The sequence below is a fragment of the Helicoverpa armigera genome, chromosome 17, assembly GCF_030705265.1.
Source record: "Helicoverpa armigera isolate CAAS_96S chromosome 17, ASM3070526v1, whole genome shotgun sequence".
NCBI lineage: Eukaryota > Metazoa > Arthropoda > Insecta > Lepidoptera > Noctuidae > Helicoverpa > Helicoverpa armigera.
Window position 1 is genome coordinate 8,178,746 of NC_087136.1, and position 18,972 is coordinate 8,197,717.

The window sequence follows — 18,972 nt, forward strand, 5'->3', positions numbered from 1 at the left end:
ATCCTAACTAATTACGCATTTGTATGAAGAAATGAAATGAAACAAATCCTCAGTCTTATAACATAACATTTATAACAACAATGTAGATAATTAAAATTACAAAATTCATATTTTATTTAGCTTTAACATATCACATACATAGTTCACAAGCCTATTTGTTCAAGTAACTCAGTAGTTCCTCTACATCTTGCTTGGAGCCGAGGAAGCAAGGAGCGCGCTGATGTATGGAGGTCGGCACTATGTCTAGGACAGGGATCGTTCCGTTGGTCGCCAGGCCGCCGGCTTCTGTTACTATAAACGACATTGGGTTGCATTCGTAGAGCAGACGTAGCTGGAAAAAGTAAGTAAAAAAATATTATAAGTATGGCAAATGACCTTATTTCTTTTAGGATTGCACGATAACGAACACGTTTGGACTTCGGAAACATTTTTCAAATGAGGTAGGGCATTTTATAACAATGTTATTAAATAGGTATAGGCCCGTAAATAACATAAATGGAGGTCTTTCAGGTAGGTAGGTTTCTACTACTCTTTCTTGTCTTCAGGGCCAAATTTTTTTGGTAATTAATCATAGAAAGAAATTACACGAACCCTTAAAATAAAACCCAATACTAAAAGGTGTGTGTTTGTCAATAATAGCCGTGTCGTAACTGTTTACCATAAGCGGAATGACCTACGACTCCCGATAGCCCGCAGATTGGGGTCACGAATATATTGTGTCTGATGCAAAGTTATCAGTCTACTGCATTACTCACTTTCGAAGCAAAGTTCAGTGATTTCTCTTATTAGATCCTGTTTTCTTTCGAAGTAAGCATGTTTTACGAGACATAAATAATTAAATACATATTCTAGACATCGATATTGATAGATTCGGTGTATTACACGTTCCCTTACTAGTCGAGTTAGTGAGATGCCATAATTAAAAAGATAGTAAAAAAAATTATAACGGATTCCCTTTGTTTTGACCTTAGATTCAACGACGGATTGGAAGTTTTGCAGTTCTTAGCTTGCTGCTTGGCTGGTTTGGCAGCATGGTCAAACTAGATTGAATTTCAGAGTTCTTACTTCTCTTATTGTTATTGATTATTTATAATTACTTTTCCATTGGGAGCAGACTTAGTGGCTGGGTACATGAAAATACCGCCATATTTGATAGTCCTGTGCACATCAGCAACCATAGAGCCGACGTAGCGAGCGCCGTACGCCTTGCCTTTCTTAGGGTTCTTCTTATCGTCTATGTATTGGCGAAGACCAGCCTGCCATTCTGCCGCGTAGCCTGGGAAATGAAGGTGAAGTTTAGGATTAGTGAACTACATGGGCAGAATCTTTAAAATTATTCTTATCAGTATCTGATCATGTTATTGTATGAAAGAAGATTCTAAATGATAGCAGGGTGTTGAGACCCTCAGGGCAGTGGAAGTCTCAAATAATTTTTAACTCGTTATCTTAGTGAGAGGTTTTAATATCAAAGGGGTTAATAAGAATAAAGGCCAGTTGTTGAACTTCAGTCCATCTTACTTAGTTTTTTCTGTACAGACCTATACATAAGTAATAATGTTTCGTCACTTGCAACCAGAATACAAGATAAGATTGTAACTAAAGTAAATAAAAAACGTAATGTTATTTTTTTGCTTTATCGTAATATGCTATTTTGAATCATGACAAAGATTGATCAAATCAGCAGTAATAATACTTTCTATTACAGATTTTGATTAATTTTCACTTTGAAGATATGGTATCATGTCTACCTAATCACGATTCATTCGTTAATGGGATTTGCTTGCAATCTTATTTCTAGAAACAAAGTTTCTATAACAGTTCTCTGTTGTACCTACTCAAAATTTTAATTTATCATTCGTGTGCTTAACCAATTTATTTTGTTTCAGAATCAGAACATGTGACTTTGTGCGGTAGGCGAATAAAATGGTTCCTAGTTTTCTTGCTCATTTTATTCCCGAGGCCGAGAAAAAAATCTTGACTGCAACCAGCAAAAACCAGCTGACAAAGAATCTTGCCTTCGTTTTTATTGATAGCATAAAATTCCTCTTCTCCAATATCCACATATTGGGCCAGTGAGAATAAATGTCCAACGAGGGCCATATGTGAACCCATTGCCTTCCTTGTCCTTTCCCAGCGAGAGCCCATAATCCATGAAATAACCCAAACTAGAACCAAAATAACAGCACAAAGATCTCACCTTCATTAATAGAGTAAATATTTCCCTTCTCAGGTATCCCCATATTGGGGTCTGTGAGGATGAACTCGCCCAGCGAGGGGTCGTACATGAACCCGTTGACCCCCTTGCCTTTGCCTAGTGAGAGCACCATCATGGTGGCTGAACCATAGAGTGCGTAACCGGCGGCCACTAGTTCGTTACCGGGTTGTAAGGCATCAGCTTCGCTTGGTTCGCCCGCTGATTTTTTCCTGCGAAGAAAAATACAAACATTGATGTACCGTTTAAGAAATCATCAGACACGAGGAGACTAGTTAAGGACCAGCTGGAGGGAGTGTCTGACTTTTACTAACTCAAACCCCATCTTTATTCCTTCTGAAGCCCTTGGAGTACCAGGGATATCCGGATATACTTAACTGAATAGGTACAACAGCGGAGACGAAAATATAGTTTTACAGTTAAACAACATTTCATTAGGTTTTTTGATAAGTTGAGCTTGAACTTGAGGGTTGCCATTCAGTTTGCCATAATAAATACTGTTACGATAAGGTTGTAAGGAAAATTACGATTTTTTTACCACCAGCCATTTATGGTTGTTACGAGAGTCGCATCCAGCATATTTCATTTTCTCTTTATATTAAAATTAATATTATGTTATTTATGTTTCACAATAGATAGCTCGCCAGACAGTTGTTATGATTTAATTGCTAACACATATTATTACAGAGTTAATCTTCCATTAGCGTTTATCTAATCTTGTAAAATAAACCTTTGAAATGATTGTGATTTTACTATCACTGTATTGACTATCACCTCATAAATGTATTAAAGCATCTTTACTTATGTTAATGCGTTTATTGTATAGTATAATAACTTCGTATTGTAAACAAGTTAAATAGGTACATTCTAGTTGCAAGGCCCTGTTGAAGCGGACAAATTTCTTGTAATCTAGAAATTGGATTGCTTCCTTATTGGATGTCACTTTTTTATTAGCCTTTTTTATTGCTTAGTGCCTTCAATCTCCATTCTAGCCCAGTAAAAGTAGGTACTATTAACTTAGGATATTTTCAGTGGCAAAGGGCCCTTGAATGGTTCTCACCAGCTCTTAGTATTTTTAAACGGTTTTATTTAGCTCACCCCGTTTGTTTTATTATATTCATTCTTTTTTCTTGGGTCAAATTTAGTAATTCAAATTTCACCCTCTTCTTGTCAACCGATTAATCTGAAATTTTGTATACACCTTTAATTCCGATGACAATACAATATAGTAATATCAATAACATTGTAAATCCAATATGGCCGCCGGCACAAAATGGCGGATAACGTAGATTTTATCAATCCCATCAATATGGGTATCAAATGAAAGGGCTCAACAAGCAGAATACAATATACTATAAAAAATTGAAATCCAAGATGGCGGCCGCTACAAAATGGCGGACAACGTAGGTTTTATCAATCCCATCAATATGGGTATCAAATGAAAGTTCTCAACTAGTAGAATACAATGTACTATATAAAATTAAAATCCAAGATGGCGGCCTCTACAAAATGGCGGATAACTTAGGTTCCCATCCCATAAACATGGGTATCAAATGGAAGGTCTCAACAAGTAGAATACAATTTACTATGCAAAATTGAAATCTAAGATACAAAATACAAAAAAAAATACAAAATATTTATTTCTTCAATAAGTAGTTTACAATCAGTATGTGATTGGAGCCTACTTTTAAGCAAATAATGCTTGTATTAGTAGACTCCACTCTTCCATATCAAGAGATCGTTATAATTAAAAAGAAAAGAAAAACTATTTGTGCCAGTGTATGTAAGTGTAGTGTTTATGATGTGTTTAATGTGTGTATGTAGCTTATTTTAAGAGTGCTTCTGTCTCCTCATAGGTAAGTTCTTTTATCCATTTAGTTATATCTTTTTTACACTGTCGATATTGTTTAGAGTATATAGATAATTCTTTATTTATTTTATTGTATAATTTAGCCGAACGTTTTTTATGCTGAATACTGGCAAAGCGGGTGTTTGTTTTAGGGATTTGTGCAATAATGTCTTTCCTTCTTTTATTTAATTTGGATGCATCATAAGGTAGGGTCTTATGTGTTTTTAATATGCTTTGTATAATATATAATTTTCTTACCGAGAGTAGATCACTAATCTGATAGAGATTTTCTGTAGGGTACCTTCGTTTTTTAAAATACATTGTTTTTATAAGAGCGCGTTGAGCTCGCTCCACCTCAATGAATTTAGTTTTTGCAGACCCGCCCCAAATAGGAATGCAGTACACCAAGACAGATTGCACCAAAGAGACATATATCTCATTTAGCACATTTCTAAATGAGTTATGGCGACTAGTCACTTTCCTTGGTACAACGTGTCTTAGTACGCTGAATAACCAGCCCAATTTTCTAACCCTACAAGCTACGTGTTCAAGGTGGGGGTACCAAGATAGTCTTTGGTCTACCAGTACACCTAAGTATTTGGCTTGTGTTACTTTGGCTATATTTGGACAGTCACAATTTCGGCTTTTTATGTTGTCACAGTGATGGATTTTAATTTTAAAATTCTCACTAGGCTGTGTCCGATTACTAATGCTGAAGCATATAAAATTAGTTTTGGAAGTGTTTAATGTGAGTAGGTTATTTAAGATGGCCGCCGCTACCAAATGGCTGATAACAATTTTTTATCAATCCCACCAATATGGGTATCAAATGAAAGGGCTTCACAAGTAGAAAACTGTCAGTAACTCCAGCGGGGCCCAACAGGGCCAAGGCCTGCCTGGGCTGCGAGATTGTTCGAAAGAGTTACCGCGGCCCTGGTACATAAAAGGCCTACGACGGAACAAAACGGTTTTTAGTCAAGAGTCTGGCACTCCCTCACCGCTGCTGACCCGCAGCAGGAGAGGTCATGTGATGATTTTTGGGGTTGTTACAAAAAAAAGTATCTGGAAGGGCTATGTATTGAGGAATTAGATTGTAATAAATTGTCAGGTAAGAGACCGTGTAATAATGATGCACTAAATGAATTAGATAGAATGAGGAATATTCGGTAGGCATTTTCATTAAATACTAAAAACTAGAAAATAAAAAATCGGTAAAAAAACTTTTAAGTTAAACGGTTTTATCTTATGTGTACTGAAAACTAGAAAATAAAAATAGTTACTTACCTGTCAACCTACGTAGGTGGTCCCGGTCATATTAAACTAAAATAAAAACGTGGGGCCCCTGTTAAATCCTACCTATGGCAAAGCATATCGTTATACTTTGGTAGATCATGAGCTCGGCGTTCGCTGGTGAAGCCGCTACGGCTGATTATTGATTGTCAAAATCTCCAGTTACGATTATAGTAAGTCGATGCAATCCACACCTATTATACCTCTAGAAGAAAGTACTACAGCAATAGTTAATGGGCCCCACGTTTTTATTTTAGTCTAATATGACCGGGACCACCTACGTAGGTTGACAGGTAAGTAACTATTTTTTTATTTTCTAGTTTTCAGTACACATAAGATAAAACCGTTTAACTTAAAAGTTTTTTTACCGATTTTTTGTTATGCTTAATGTTTGAAATAAATGCTCACTTGTAAATAGAGAAGATGGAGCCCACGGAGACAAGGCAGTCGATGTTGGAGGAACCGTCCAGCGGGTCGAAGCACACCACGTATTTGCCGCGTCTATCGCTTTCTACCTGTAGGTAAAATCTTATTTTAGTTAATGGAGTCCATAAAATAAGGGGGAGCTTGCGGGATTTTCGAGTTTCAGTGGAAGAAAAAGAAGGGCACCAGAAAGAACCTTGTTTGTTGGGTCCAGTGAGTAGTATATCAGACAGTTCATACTGTACATAAGGAGAATACCTACATACGGGAGTAAGTATTATAAAGGGGGAGTAAATAGGGAAGTACATAAAGAAAACCTGTGACACCACAAATAAATAAGAGCATGCATGCCAATAGTGTCCCCTACGCGTAGATGCCACTGGTTTGGTTTTAGTCAGCCAGTAAGATCTCTTGTCCATCTCTCCATTCAAAGCGGAAAAATAATGAAAAATTTGGTACTGATTGTACACAAAAATCATTTCAAATATTCCATTGTAGGTATAATTAATTTCAATAGACCTTGAAACTGAAAGCGACATACGTATAATATTTCCTATATTTGACGACAGAATTTGCTAAACACTTGAGATAGAACTTGTTCAATGTATTTTGATATTGATAAATTGGACCTTGACATTTATGAAAAGGCGGAACTATTCAAACCTGCGCAGACGCAAATAAGCACCTGTCTAGCTACAGAAATTTTTCAGTGCTTTTATAAATCCTCGTAGATAGTAAGTATTGTCAAGATTTTAATGTAGGTATAACTGTTAACGTATAAAAATACATTTAAAGTATTTTTCTCAATGTGATATCGTTATGAATTAATTGTGTAACATTTGACCCCGATTGATAACACTGTCAACAATTTTATAGTTCAACAAACGGTATGCATATGAGTTAATATCGTTATAAAGTTATAGGGTTTCTTTTGTTTTTCCTATGGCATGATCCATGTTTCCTATGATATGTTGTAGTGAGAAAGCGATAAAAAACAAATGGGCTGTGCTAGACTCAAGGAATTCATCATGCGCGAGAACTATCAGTTACCCTACATAACATCAATGTGTTAGGTACTAGAAGATTACGTTATCGGTTAATCTATAGCCCAGTCTATTAAGAGTTAATTAACGTCAGGTCAGATGTTTCTCATTAAAAGCCTTCTAATCACCTTCCTTAAGTAAAACCGCTATTCTAGTTACAATGTCTTGATATAACGAAGCAGATCGAGATCGAAAAAGATTTTCATCTCAAACTTACTTGTATAACAGTGGGATTCTCCTCGGAGACAAGCAGGCACGTGGTGAAGGAAGATTTGAGCATGTTGATGAACAGGTCATTGGATAACACGTCCAACTTCTTCACCTGCTCGCCTTGCACATTGGTGTCGCCAGATATGCCATGGCTGAAGGAAAAAAGAAGTAATTTACGAGATTCTGGAATCAGGATTTTGTCTGGATGTTGTTAGATTTACCTACGCTTTGTCGAGTCAGGAGGCAAGAGATAATTTTATTTATTCTTAATCATCAATTAATAGCCATTTGTGTGATAGGCCTTCCTATTTTAATGTTCGGATTTAAACGTAACAGTTTTTGACGGATAATATTTCGGGGCAAAAGTTCCGGGAAGTCCCAACTTTTTCCTGAATATTTATCAATTCATGATTATTCAGAACGATTTCCTTGTCTAAGATAAGAAACATTTGATAAGGTCAGCAAGTTTTGACTCGTTAGACTGGTTGTGGGTGTGTCGACTGCGTATTGGACAGACTTTGGAGGTGTGGCAAAATACGTTTCAAAACTTAGTTGAGCAATAATTTCTACGAGAAATACCAATTGGACTGTTTAGCAATTATTTTTAATGTTTTAGTTGGCATGTTGACGTGTTTATTTTAAGAGACATCGTTAATTAAATGTCATTGTTTGCATTTTAGCTCATTGATCACATTGCCGAAAGGACAAGGTGAAATTCTTATTTGCATAGTGATATCGTCAATTGTTTTGAATTGTTAATTTTCTTAACTTGTAGTGGGTAAATATCGTCCCACGTTCCCACAGATAGATAAGACCGCATTACCGGCGGGAAAGTTATAACAAGCGCTAACAGTAATCTATCTAATAGTGACAGATATCTAACATCGTGAGCCATGTAATAAACACGATGACCTGAAATACCAGTCACTACAAGTAATATTCCTATTGCCTAAATTGAACAATTAGGCCCACAGTGATCAATTGAAAGAATCAAATAGTAAAAAAATAAGTGTACTAACAGTTTAGCGATGCCGGCTTTCCTCACGGCCGACTGAATAGCCTTGACAGCAGTCTGGATAGAGTTCAGGAGCTGGGTCAGGTCTCCTGTGGCCGAGGGTGCTGTCCGCTGCTGGTGCAGCACCCACCGAGTCAACGTCATCGCGTTGACGTCAAACGCCGGTCCTTGCTGGGTCATTGTGATGTGTTGGAGTTGTGAAAAACAATAAAACACGTGCAACTATGCCGGCTGGCCGCGACCGACTGAGGAGGAGTTCAGTCGTTGACTGTTGCTGGCCGTGCCTCCCGCCGAAGGTTGCTACTTTTCGTATTTAGAAAGATTGTGTCTGAATAATGATGTAAGGCCCGGCTAGTTTGTGATATTTTTTGTTTACGAACTTGTTATCTGACGTAGAAACGGGGCGTGTACTTGACGATGACTTCGTATGATTTTTGAATATTCACTTATCCGATAGCAATGGAGGTCGCAGTGCTAGTGCTAACAAACATTTTGGGCAATAACTTTGATAGAGAAAAACTAAAAATTTGGCAGTGTAATTCTACATATTATGATGATCATAATGACCATACCGACCGGGGCACCTACACTGCTATCATTTTATTAGACCATTAGTAGAGGCAATAAACTGTGCTGTGAACGTAATTTTTATAAAGATTTTTCCACACTAACAAAGGAAAATATTGTACCTTTGCAATTATCCAATCTAAATCTTGGCATAGAGTTTTAACTAGGTATAGGTACTTAATACATAACTACAGCTTCAGTTAGGCATGTAGGTAAATAACATTGGTCAATTCTCTGAGCTAAGTCACAAAATTCAATAGGAGCATGGGTATATATCCCAATGTTAAGTAGGTTGATACATTAGCGATTCTTCTTTTTAGCTACTCTCTTATGTCCTCCCTTGTGGACTACCATACTCCTATATTTAGGTCTACACACCTTATACCTATATCTCCTAACGTACTTCCTCAAGAAACCTCTTTTGGACTCCCTATGGAGGTACTCCTTTAGGTAGGTACATACTTCACCTTTGTACTACCTTGCTTATGTATATTATATCCAGGCCCGCCGTAAGCGGGCGTGCAGCGCGTGCACAGCACGCGGGCGGCACGTCCTAGGGGGCGGCAAATCGAGCGACTTATCATGTAATATTTAAAAAATACAATATCTTTTTACTAATGATTTGATTTCAATATTTCCGAACACAGCAATAGCGCTAAGAATATTACTTACACTGCCGGTTTCAGTTAGGTACATCTGTTGAAAAGACATTTTCAAAATTAAAGATTCTTAAAAACGATTTAAGATCAACCAGTGGCGTAGCGTGGGGCAAATGCTATTTAGGGGGCGGCAGAATTAAACCAACAAAATTTCGGAAAAAGCCGCCCTAGCTTTGGTCGTCTCCTATCAATTTTGACTGTTTCACCCTTTGCATCCCCAAAAAAATTCGCGCTCGCTGCGCTCGCGGCTCCATATCAGATATCGCATTTTATCCTTGTTCAATTGTTGAGGCATTCAATTCCGAAAAAAAAATTTTCGCGCACGTCCTTTATGGCTTTTTATGATATGTTTACTTCATTAAAACTCTAAGGAAAAAATCGCGCTCGCTTCGCTCGCGGCTTTTGCACTTCACTTCTGTGCATATCTTACTTTTTGACTTTACTTTGTTAATTTACAGTGGTTTTTATTTGTTTTGTGTCCTTAGACTAAAAAATTTTCGCGCTCGCTCCGCTCGCGCTTCCTTACATGTAAAATATGTCTTATAAGTTGACTTTTCAACGGGAAACCCACCAAATAACATATTTTACTGACTTTAAACATTGTTATAGATATTTAAGTGCGTTAGTTTAAGTTAATCACAATCTTTCAATACATAGGGGCCACTATAAGGGGGTAATGATTGCACTGCATTGATGCCCTAAGCAATTGCTTAGTTTGCTTATGGGCTAACCCAAGACTGCTTAGGAACCTCTGAGCATTTCAAGTAAATAAAAAGTTATGTGTAATGTATGTTATGTATTGCAATAGTTATTTATCCAAAAGTAGGTGGGTTTCCTGCAATCAGAGCGGTGCATGTACATATTTTTTTTTGTTGGACAAGTTAGATGGATATGAATGGGCGGGGGGGGGGAGTCCGGACCACCTGGATCCGCCCCCCTATATATTTTTTGACAAAATGTATGTAGTCGTAGGGCGGCATAATCAGTTTTGCACGCGGGCGAACAAACAGCTAGCGGCGGGCCTGATTATATCTATTTAATCCTCCTTTTACTCTCTATCCTTTATCTACTCTCCCTGTGTACTTCACTATACTCCCGTCTCCCCTATGTATTAACTCTATGTATATATTTACATATAGGTACCTAGGTACTCCTTTTTGTACTCCCTCATGAATGAGTATCTACTCTCTCTGTACTAAATGTGAATGTATGTGAATATTCAGCCAAACCCCATTTCGGTTGGATGCAAGAATTTTGGCGAGGGGATGGTGTTGTGTTAGATGTATGTCCACAACATGGAGAACAAAATGACTAGGACCTGTGCTAGGTTCATAAACTAACCATCAGTGGCGTAGCGTGGGTATCTGCCGCCCGGGGCAGTTGTCGATTTTGCCGCCCCTTCCCGCTGTGGGTTAGCAGCGGTGAGGGAGTGTCAGACTCTTACTGACTAAAAACCGTCGTGTTCCGTCGAAAGCCTTTTATGTTTCAGGTCCGCGGTAACTCTTTCGAACAACCCACAGCCCCGGCAGAAGGGGGAGGTTCTGAAGTAGACTTTTCTTTTATATCTTTGTTACTTGATTTCTTGAAGGTTTTAAAATTCCAAATGCGCGAGCGAAGCGAGCGCGAAATTTTTATCGGACTTAAACCAAATATTACGTAAAATTTAGCCCAAACGTACTTAACTTTTTTATTGTTGACAGATGCAAAAATAAGGGCATATCGTTTTTGAATACGCGAGCGAAGCAAGCGCGAAATTTTTATCGGACTTAAAACAAAAATGACGTAAAATTTAGCCTAAACGTTCTTAACTTTTTGTTTATTGACAGATGCAAAAATAAGGGCATATCGTTTTTGAATACGCGAGCGAAGCGAGCGCGAAATTATTATCGGACTTAAAACAAAAATAAGCCCAAACGTACTTAACGTTTTGTTTGTTGACAAATGCAAAAATAAGGGCCGGCCATAATATAGTGTCTGAATACGCGAGCGAAGCGAGCGCGAAATTTTTATCGGACTTAAACCAAATATAACGTAAAATTTAGCTCAAACGTACTTAACTTCTTGTTTGTTGACAAATGCAAAATTAAGCGCATACAGTTTCTGAATACGCGAGCGAAGCGAGCGCGAAATTTTAATTATTATTTATTTAAGACTCAAAACCAAAATTACGTTTAATGTAGTGTCACGTGTGTTTTAAGTACCAAATTTTAACAATAATTAATTTTAAGTTTAATAAAAATTTTCAACTTTCTTGTTTAATGTTTTGTTATTGTTAGACAGTTTTATGTAGCGGCGCAGATACTAGTTGCGACAATTTTTTTTTTAATTGGGTAAATTTTGCCGCCCCCTAAAAGCTGCCGCCCGGGGAATTTGCCCCCCTTGCCCTCCCCACGCTACGCCACTGCTAACCATAACATTCAAAACTATAATACGTTCTTGAGATATAACGCTCCGTTCGTTGTAGTAACGTACCAATATTAGCGAAGTCTAGCCAGCAGTTAGGAAAAGAATATGCATACTTAAAAAAAGGAATTCCCTCATTATATTCAATGAGAGGATTAAAAAAAAAATCCCAAGAAAATTATAGAGGGCGTTGCACCTACTACGTTACTTGGCCTTTGCCAAAATGCCAAGGTTAAAAAAAACAACCATTGAGCCGAGCCCTTTATGTGGCTTGGTTCAAGAAAGTCAGATTTCTAGACTAAATTGTTTTCAAAATTTCTCGGGACATTCGGATAATAATCACACTGAGTTCTTTTCTCCTTTTATTCCCAATTTCCTTTTTTTAATTGTTGATGACATGCTTGATACGTGACCTCAAAATTGTACGGAGATTGTAAGATAATATGACGCACCGTTCGTTCCTTGCAGTAACGTGCCAAGCTCAGCGCCATCTAGGTATCAGATAGGAAAATAATAAATAGAAATTCTCACTGAAATCCCTCATTCAAATCAAGTCAAATTCAAAAGATAGATTTTTATACATGCGCGCCTCCATCCAGTTAAACCTGCTATTTTTTTGGTTGAATATTTTTGAAATCGTACCATAGACTAAAGACACCAAACTTTTCTTCATTGTCTTTGGTTCGGCAATGGGCAGCCATTTTTCCTCATTTCTGTAAATAAATAAACATGGCACCGAAATTAAAGTTTGCCGATGGTAAGAATTTTTTATTTTTGTAATTTACGAAAATTAGCTTCTATTTTCTATTAAGGAAGTCTGTGATATCTTGTTTCATGTGGTGTTATCAATTTACGTAACTAAACTTTCAATTTCAGGAGAAAAAGTGTTATGTTTTCATGGACCCCTGATTTACGAGGCAAAATGTCTCAAAAGTTCTGTGACGAAGGATAAACATGTAAGATATCTGATACATTACGCCGGGTGGAATAAAAAGTGAGTTACCCAAGTCATTCTTGGTAATTTAATATTGATTTTGGTGCATGCATTTCAAATCTGTCAAGTATAGCAACCTGTTGGTTCTAAAGATGCTATGATGTAATTTCAGTTGGGATGAATGGGTTCCTGAAAGCCGTGTGCTGAAATACAATGAGGCGAATGTGCAGCGGCAGAAGGAAGTCCAGAGAGCGCACTCAGCGCAGCCCACGAAGACGAAAAAAAGTGAGTTTTGTGGTACTTTGTTGATCCATTTACATAATTGAGTAGGATCATATTAATGCTCCTGCTCCACCTGCGCTAGCGTTAACGTTAATGTCAATGGCCAACTACACGTTACTTATTGCATTAAAAATGCGTGTTGGCTACACTTAGGTGAAGAGTTAATCCCTCATGAAGTAACGCGTTAACACACATTAAAGAGGTTAAACTCAGACACACAAAATAATTCTAAAAACTAAAGCTTTCTCATTTGACCATTCAATTACCGTGCTCGTAAAATGCAGTTACCGCTTAAACAAAGTATCTACACTCGTCCTTGCATGCGTGCAATGAGATGGCGTTAATGTAGCCAACATCACTTAGCGCTCTAAGCTACGCACTAAAACCCTTTAATGTGTCCAAAAAACCGACACCCGAGTTATCGCTTAACGTTTAATGCTATTCATAATGCCATTTGTATAAATTGCCATTAAAACGTTGGCCACATCTGCGTAATGCCAAAATTTAACGCGTTAAGACGCAGGTGGAGCAGTAGCATTACAGAAGGACATTGTTGCTCCAAATTATACATGTGAATCTTATCTGCACAACAGTTATTTGTAACTCTTTGGATAGGTAACTGAACACTAAGCGGGTTTGCTATTGTAGCTGACTAATGTTTTGACATTTCACCCTTTAATAATCTAATAAGTAAATTATTTAGTCCTTAGTAACAAGCCCAACATAAGTAACAGTATGTATTTTTTTTGTATTGTTTGAGATTAATTTGCTTCTGCTTTTTTTTTAGAAACATTTTGTGCATTCTGAAAGAAAATGTATGATATTTACAGTAATTTTCCAAGTTAAATGATATAACAACATTATTAACCTTATTTCCAGCGCCTGCCAAAGGTCGTAAGTCAGAGACGGCAGCAGCAGCAGCAGCTACTGCCACCCCAGCAAGAGAAGAATCCAGAGCTTCTACACCCGCTGGTAAATTATACAATCCTATCCTTTCAATGGTTTCACGCATGTCTGTGGCGTTATTGATAAACAAGCTATCTAACACTGAATTTTTAACCATAAAGAATAGTTCTGAGAAGTAAAACCTCTTATTTGAAAACAGCAAAATAAGATAAACTTGTCTATGTGGCTCTGGGCACAGGATGCTATAACTACTGGGCGGGCCTCGCACAATTGGTCCTCTTGTGAGTTTTTAATATTTATAAGCCAGGTTCACATCTACATTTCATGTCTGCTATAAAAGTGAATGTAATAGCATATTGAGTAATTTCATCAACATTTTGTTTACAGCTCGTCTATTTACTTGTTGTACTGTTTTATGCCAGAGTGCAAATGAACGCGAGACAATATTAATTATTGATCTTCTTTTGTCATACAACTGCAGGCATACAGGTTTTTAAGAATTAAAAACTGTATTTCACTAAAACAACATACAAACTGTTCTAGGTAAAGAGGTAGAAGCTACTCCGGCACCAGCGAAGGCTACCAAGACTCAGAGCAAGGACACCCCTGCTGACTCAGGATCCGACCAGCCCAAGTAAGTTCTAACACATGGTTAAGCATGATTGGGGTTTGACATGAGTATTAGCACTGTTTTTTTTTGCCACATAACTAACATTCATGAACTACGCTTGGTGTGAAAAATATGTTTTGCCTGCCCACCATTACGGTAATTTGGGTCAATTTTGGTCAGAACACATTTTTCTTTTTATTTATGTGCATTTTTTTTGTGGTGCCGTGAAGATTGTGTTCGGAGCGACATCTAGTGAACATAACATGTGAATGAAGCTTATAAAATAATATGTACTATTAAAAGATGGCGCTGGTGGTGTCAATATTTATAATTTCAGTTGGTAAAGCAACTTGGCGATAATTTGCATCAACGCTTTTTCTGTTTGCATGTTTTTCGGCTTTGGTCAGCAGACCTTTTAATAATTATAATTTCTTGCAATTTTTTAAATTCTGTTAACATTCATGGCAACATGCATCATTATTTTGTATGTCTTTTGCATGTGCTTATCTTTGTTTAATGGACTTGCATCTTGCTTTATCTTTTTCTTGCTTGCTAACATGCACAATGCATTTAAAATTATTGTGTTTTTGCAAATTTTTCCCTCGGAGTGGGAGCTTAGTATTTTTTGTTTCTTGGCGGCATATAATTCTATTTGAATTTATATTGGTTGCTTGGCCATGCTTATTTTCCTTTTCTATTTGTGTGCTTGTGCTCTTGCATGATTTGCATGTGACTAAAACAAAGATTATTTTACAAGATTCATAAAAAAAAGTATTTTCAAAAATGAGATTTTTGTTTGAATTATTTAGAAATTCTTTCAGTTTTCGTTCTTAAATTACTGATAGTTTTATTGAAGTAGTAATGTTATGTTTACTTTTTCCAGGAAAAAGCGTGGCCGTTTGGACTTATCAATCGAATCTGAAGAGCAATACCTAGCAAAAGTAGAAGTTAAGATTAAAATCCCTGAAGAACTGAAAGTGTGGCTGGTCGACGATTGGGACGTGATTACAAGGCAACAGAAACTCGCCATACTGCCTGCAAAACTGACCGTCTCACAAATAGTGGACAACTACCTAGCGTTTAAGAAATCCAGCAAATCTCACAACCAGGCTAAAGAAACGGTTTTACTTGACATCACTGAAGGAATCAAAGAGTACTTCAATGCCACTCTAGGGTCCCAACTCCTTTATAAGTTTGAACGACCTCAGTACAGCGAGATACTACAAGAATATCCTGACACGCCAATGGCTCAAATATACGGATCCATACATTTGTTGAGATTGTTCGCGAAAATGGGACCTATGTTGGCCTACACGGCTTTAGACGAGAAATCTCTCCAGCATGTTTTGACGCATATACAAGACTTTTTGAAGTACATGGTGACTAATAGATCGACATTGTTTAATTTGCAAGATTATGGGAATGCGACTCCTGAATATCATAGGAAAATTCAGTAGATTAGTTTTAATGATTTAAATAAATGACTTTGATTTTTATTTATGTTTTTTTACCTTCATCTTTCATACTACATATACGTACTTTAGTAGTACGTTATTTACCAAAATAATTAAATTTAAAATAATGTTGAAAACATAAATAATGTTGAAAACATAAATTTTAATTAACAGATAAGCACCTACATACATTTTAACTTCACCTTTATAATGAGATCAATAATTTTGTAAACGGTAATAATATTTATTGGTTTTATTGTAAATTCGACACATAAATATATTGGTTTACATTACAAATATTACGTTTTAATTGCGTTTAAATGCCATACAAGACCGGTAGCTGGCAGTGACTCAGCGCGGGAAAATCTCCGCTGCACCGAACATGGCCGCTGCGGTCTTACCAAAGTAGCCATTTATATATTTTTATTTTTGGATTATATTGTAACCATTTACACTGATATAATATCAATAACTCCATTATTTAGTCGAACCTACGGACAATTTTGCTCGAGAGAAGTTGTTGGTATTTAATCCGTACTTGGAATGTTTATTTGAATGAGGATTCATCCGACTATAAAATAGTGATAGGTAGTCATTTCATCCTGGCTACGTGTTTATTAATGCTAAGAAGATAGTTTTATAAGATAAACCTATTAGACTTTATAACAAAGGCTTGATAATGTTAAAATATTTTAGATTTCAATTGTGGTAGAAACGTATAGAAAATAGGCATTAGTCATCTAGCAGGATAATGATTGGCGGTTCGACGCGCCATGCCTAGTTGACCATTACAGTACAATAATACTAAATTAACTTTATAAAGCATTACAAGGCTTTAGAACATATGGCTGGCGTGCACAATGTGTGCAGTGTTGCAACGACGAGATCTCAACAATATGCTTGAGTAAACAGGATATGTTCTACTAAGTATTATAATTCGTTGCTTCATTTTTCAGATATGATTATTACAACGTAGTTTCCCTACTTACTTGGTAACATCGCACATTTTTTAAAGATATTTAAATCAATTGAGTGACATAATTCCGGTCTAACCGCTCCTGTGCTTACGCATTGACATTTAGCTCATTCCTTTTTCGTGCGCGGTAACTATCGCACGCGCCCTTCAAGCAACATGCCGAAAAGAAGTGCGCAATCAAAAATTGATCACTACACGAAAAAGACGGAGAATAATACCGTTACAAATATCATCATCAGAAGATGAAGGTAAGTAACCGTCTCCTATTTATTATGGTGATCAGTGAATACTAAGTTTCGTAAATACTCTGGGATTGACTGCGAGTCAATAACTTTGATATTTATCGAAACTGAATTACAAAAAGTTTAACTTGTAATGCATCGGGGTTGACTGCGAGTCCTCAACGATGACAAATAAGCACAAAATACGAACATTCTAAAACAGATGTTACGTTAACGTGCGAACAATCATAATTATAATTAACTAATGCTAGTATACCCACATGACAAAAAAAAAAAAAAATATAATAACAATAATGGTCATGACCTAATTTACAAATTGTAATTTTAGGTAACGAACACTCGGATGTGGCTCAAGTAGTCGAGATGGAAACCAACATGGATTCAATATCCGTGCCACCGGACATTATACCACAAGATGGAGAACTGGAATTTAAAGATACCCTCGACGATACTGCGGCGGAATCCTGCCCTCGAGAAAACTCCACTGGGTTCGTAGAACCCGAATTAGATCCGGATTTATTGTCGGCATTAGGTGAATCCACGTCCGACTTGCCTGATTATGGCGAAAGCATCCACTCCAATTTATCGCAATTATGGCAACCTTTGCTAAAGAAAGGAATGCCAAAAGAGAATAAAGACAAGTTATTGAAAGAGTACCTTGTACCAGATAACTGTAGGCTCTTGCAAGCACCAAAACTAAATGCTGAAATTTCGGCAGCCGTACCGGATATGGTTCGAAACCGTGATAAGACACTTATCGCGTCTCAACAACAACTAGGTGCCGGCATCACTGCCATCAATAGAGGCATGGATGTACTCTTGAAGAACGACAACAAGGTCCAGGCTATGAAACATTTCAGCAATGGTTGCCGGTTATTGTGCGACTCACACTTCTTAGCAACACAGGCACGAGTGAAATTAATCACTCCTAGTTTGGACAAAGCCTTTTTAAACGTCATTACTGACGCCGAGCGAGACGAATCTCTGTTTGGGTCATCCTTGTCCGAAAAGATTAAAGCCGCAAAAACCATTGAAAAGCAGGGTCTTTCCATTAAAAAGCCCGCTAAGGTTACAAAACCACCACAGCAAGTTTTCAGCTCCCGTACACCATACCAGGAAACTGGAACCCGCCCCTCCGCGTTATCCGGCGAACAGGGGGGGGCGAGGTGCATACAGGAGGCCGCCATCGGCAGGGAATCGCCGCCCGAACTCAGCGTCTACGCAACCAACACACCGTCCGGCGACCCAAGACAAATCTCGAGCCCCAGCTGCGAGTCACCGTTAACGCAGGTACATGCGGGTAGACTTACTCACTTTTATGATCGATGGTTAAAAATAACAAATAATAATGTTATTCTTAATTGGTTGAAAAACGGCTACTCAATACCTTTCCATAAACCCGTAAAACAAACATTAATACCTAAAAATAATCTTACAAATTCCGATAAATCAGAGATGTTAGAAGTCATTAAAAAATTAAAATCATTAGGAGCTATTTCAGAGTGCAACATTACTAAAGATCAATTTATATCCAAGATATTCCTAACTCCAAAACCTAACGGCGACAAACGTTTCATATTAAATTTAAAACCCTTAAATACACTAATAAAGAATGAACATTTTAAAATGGAGGACTACCGAACAGCATGCAAGCTAATTCCTCGAGATGGATACCTTGCTACTATCGACTTAAAAGATGCTTATTTCCTTATAGCCATTAGTCCACCTGATCGTAAATATTTAAAATTTCAATTTCAACCAAATGATTCGACAACGGTTTATACTTACAGCTTTAATTGCATACCGTTTGGTTTATCCGTAGCACCGCGGGTCTTTACTAAGGTGATGAAGGAGGTGATTGGTCACCTTAGAAACCGCGGTTTGCAATCTGTATGTT

The 18,972-nt window shown here is 37.3% G+C and overlaps 2 protein-coding genes across 2 annotated transcripts in view; one reads left to right on the forward strand and one right to left on the reverse strand.

The window, feature by feature from the left end:
- The window catches only part of LOC110384279 (mortality factor 4-like protein 1), a 185,841-nt gene extending 169,942 nt beyond the window's left edge, over positions 1-15,899 (forward strand). Inside the window, exons 2-7 of the mRNA XM_021345498.3 lie at positions 12,399-12,428; positions 12,548-12,665; positions 12,778-12,890; positions 13,767-13,859; positions 14,337-14,427; positions 15,287-15,899. Coding sequence (XP_021201173.2) covers positions 12,401-12,428; positions 12,548-12,665; positions 12,778-12,890; positions 13,767-13,859; positions 14,337-14,427; positions 15,287-15,860 — 1,017 coding nt within the window. The 5' untranslated portion in view covers positions 12,399-12,400 and the 3' untranslated portion in view covers positions 15,861-15,899. The remainder of the gene's footprint in view (positions 1-12,398; positions 12,429-12,547; positions 12,666-12,777; positions 12,891-13,766; positions 13,860-14,336; positions 14,428-15,286) is intronic.
- On the reverse strand, positions 50-8,391 carry LOC110384277 (fructose-1,6-bisphosphatase 1). The gene is made up of 6 exons (XM_064038771.1): positions 8,047-8,391; positions 7,035-7,179; positions 5,760-5,866; positions 2,198-2,424; positions 1,098-1,276; positions 50-331 (listed from the first exon to the last, which is right to left on the reverse strand). The coding sequence occupies exons 1-6, from the start codon at positions 8,220-8,222 to the stop codon at positions 152-154; spliced, it is 1,014 nt and encodes a 337-aa protein (XP_063894841.1). The 5' UTR covers positions 8,223-8,391; the 3' UTR covers positions 50-151.
- Positions 15,900-18,972: the final 3,073 nt, after the last annotated feature.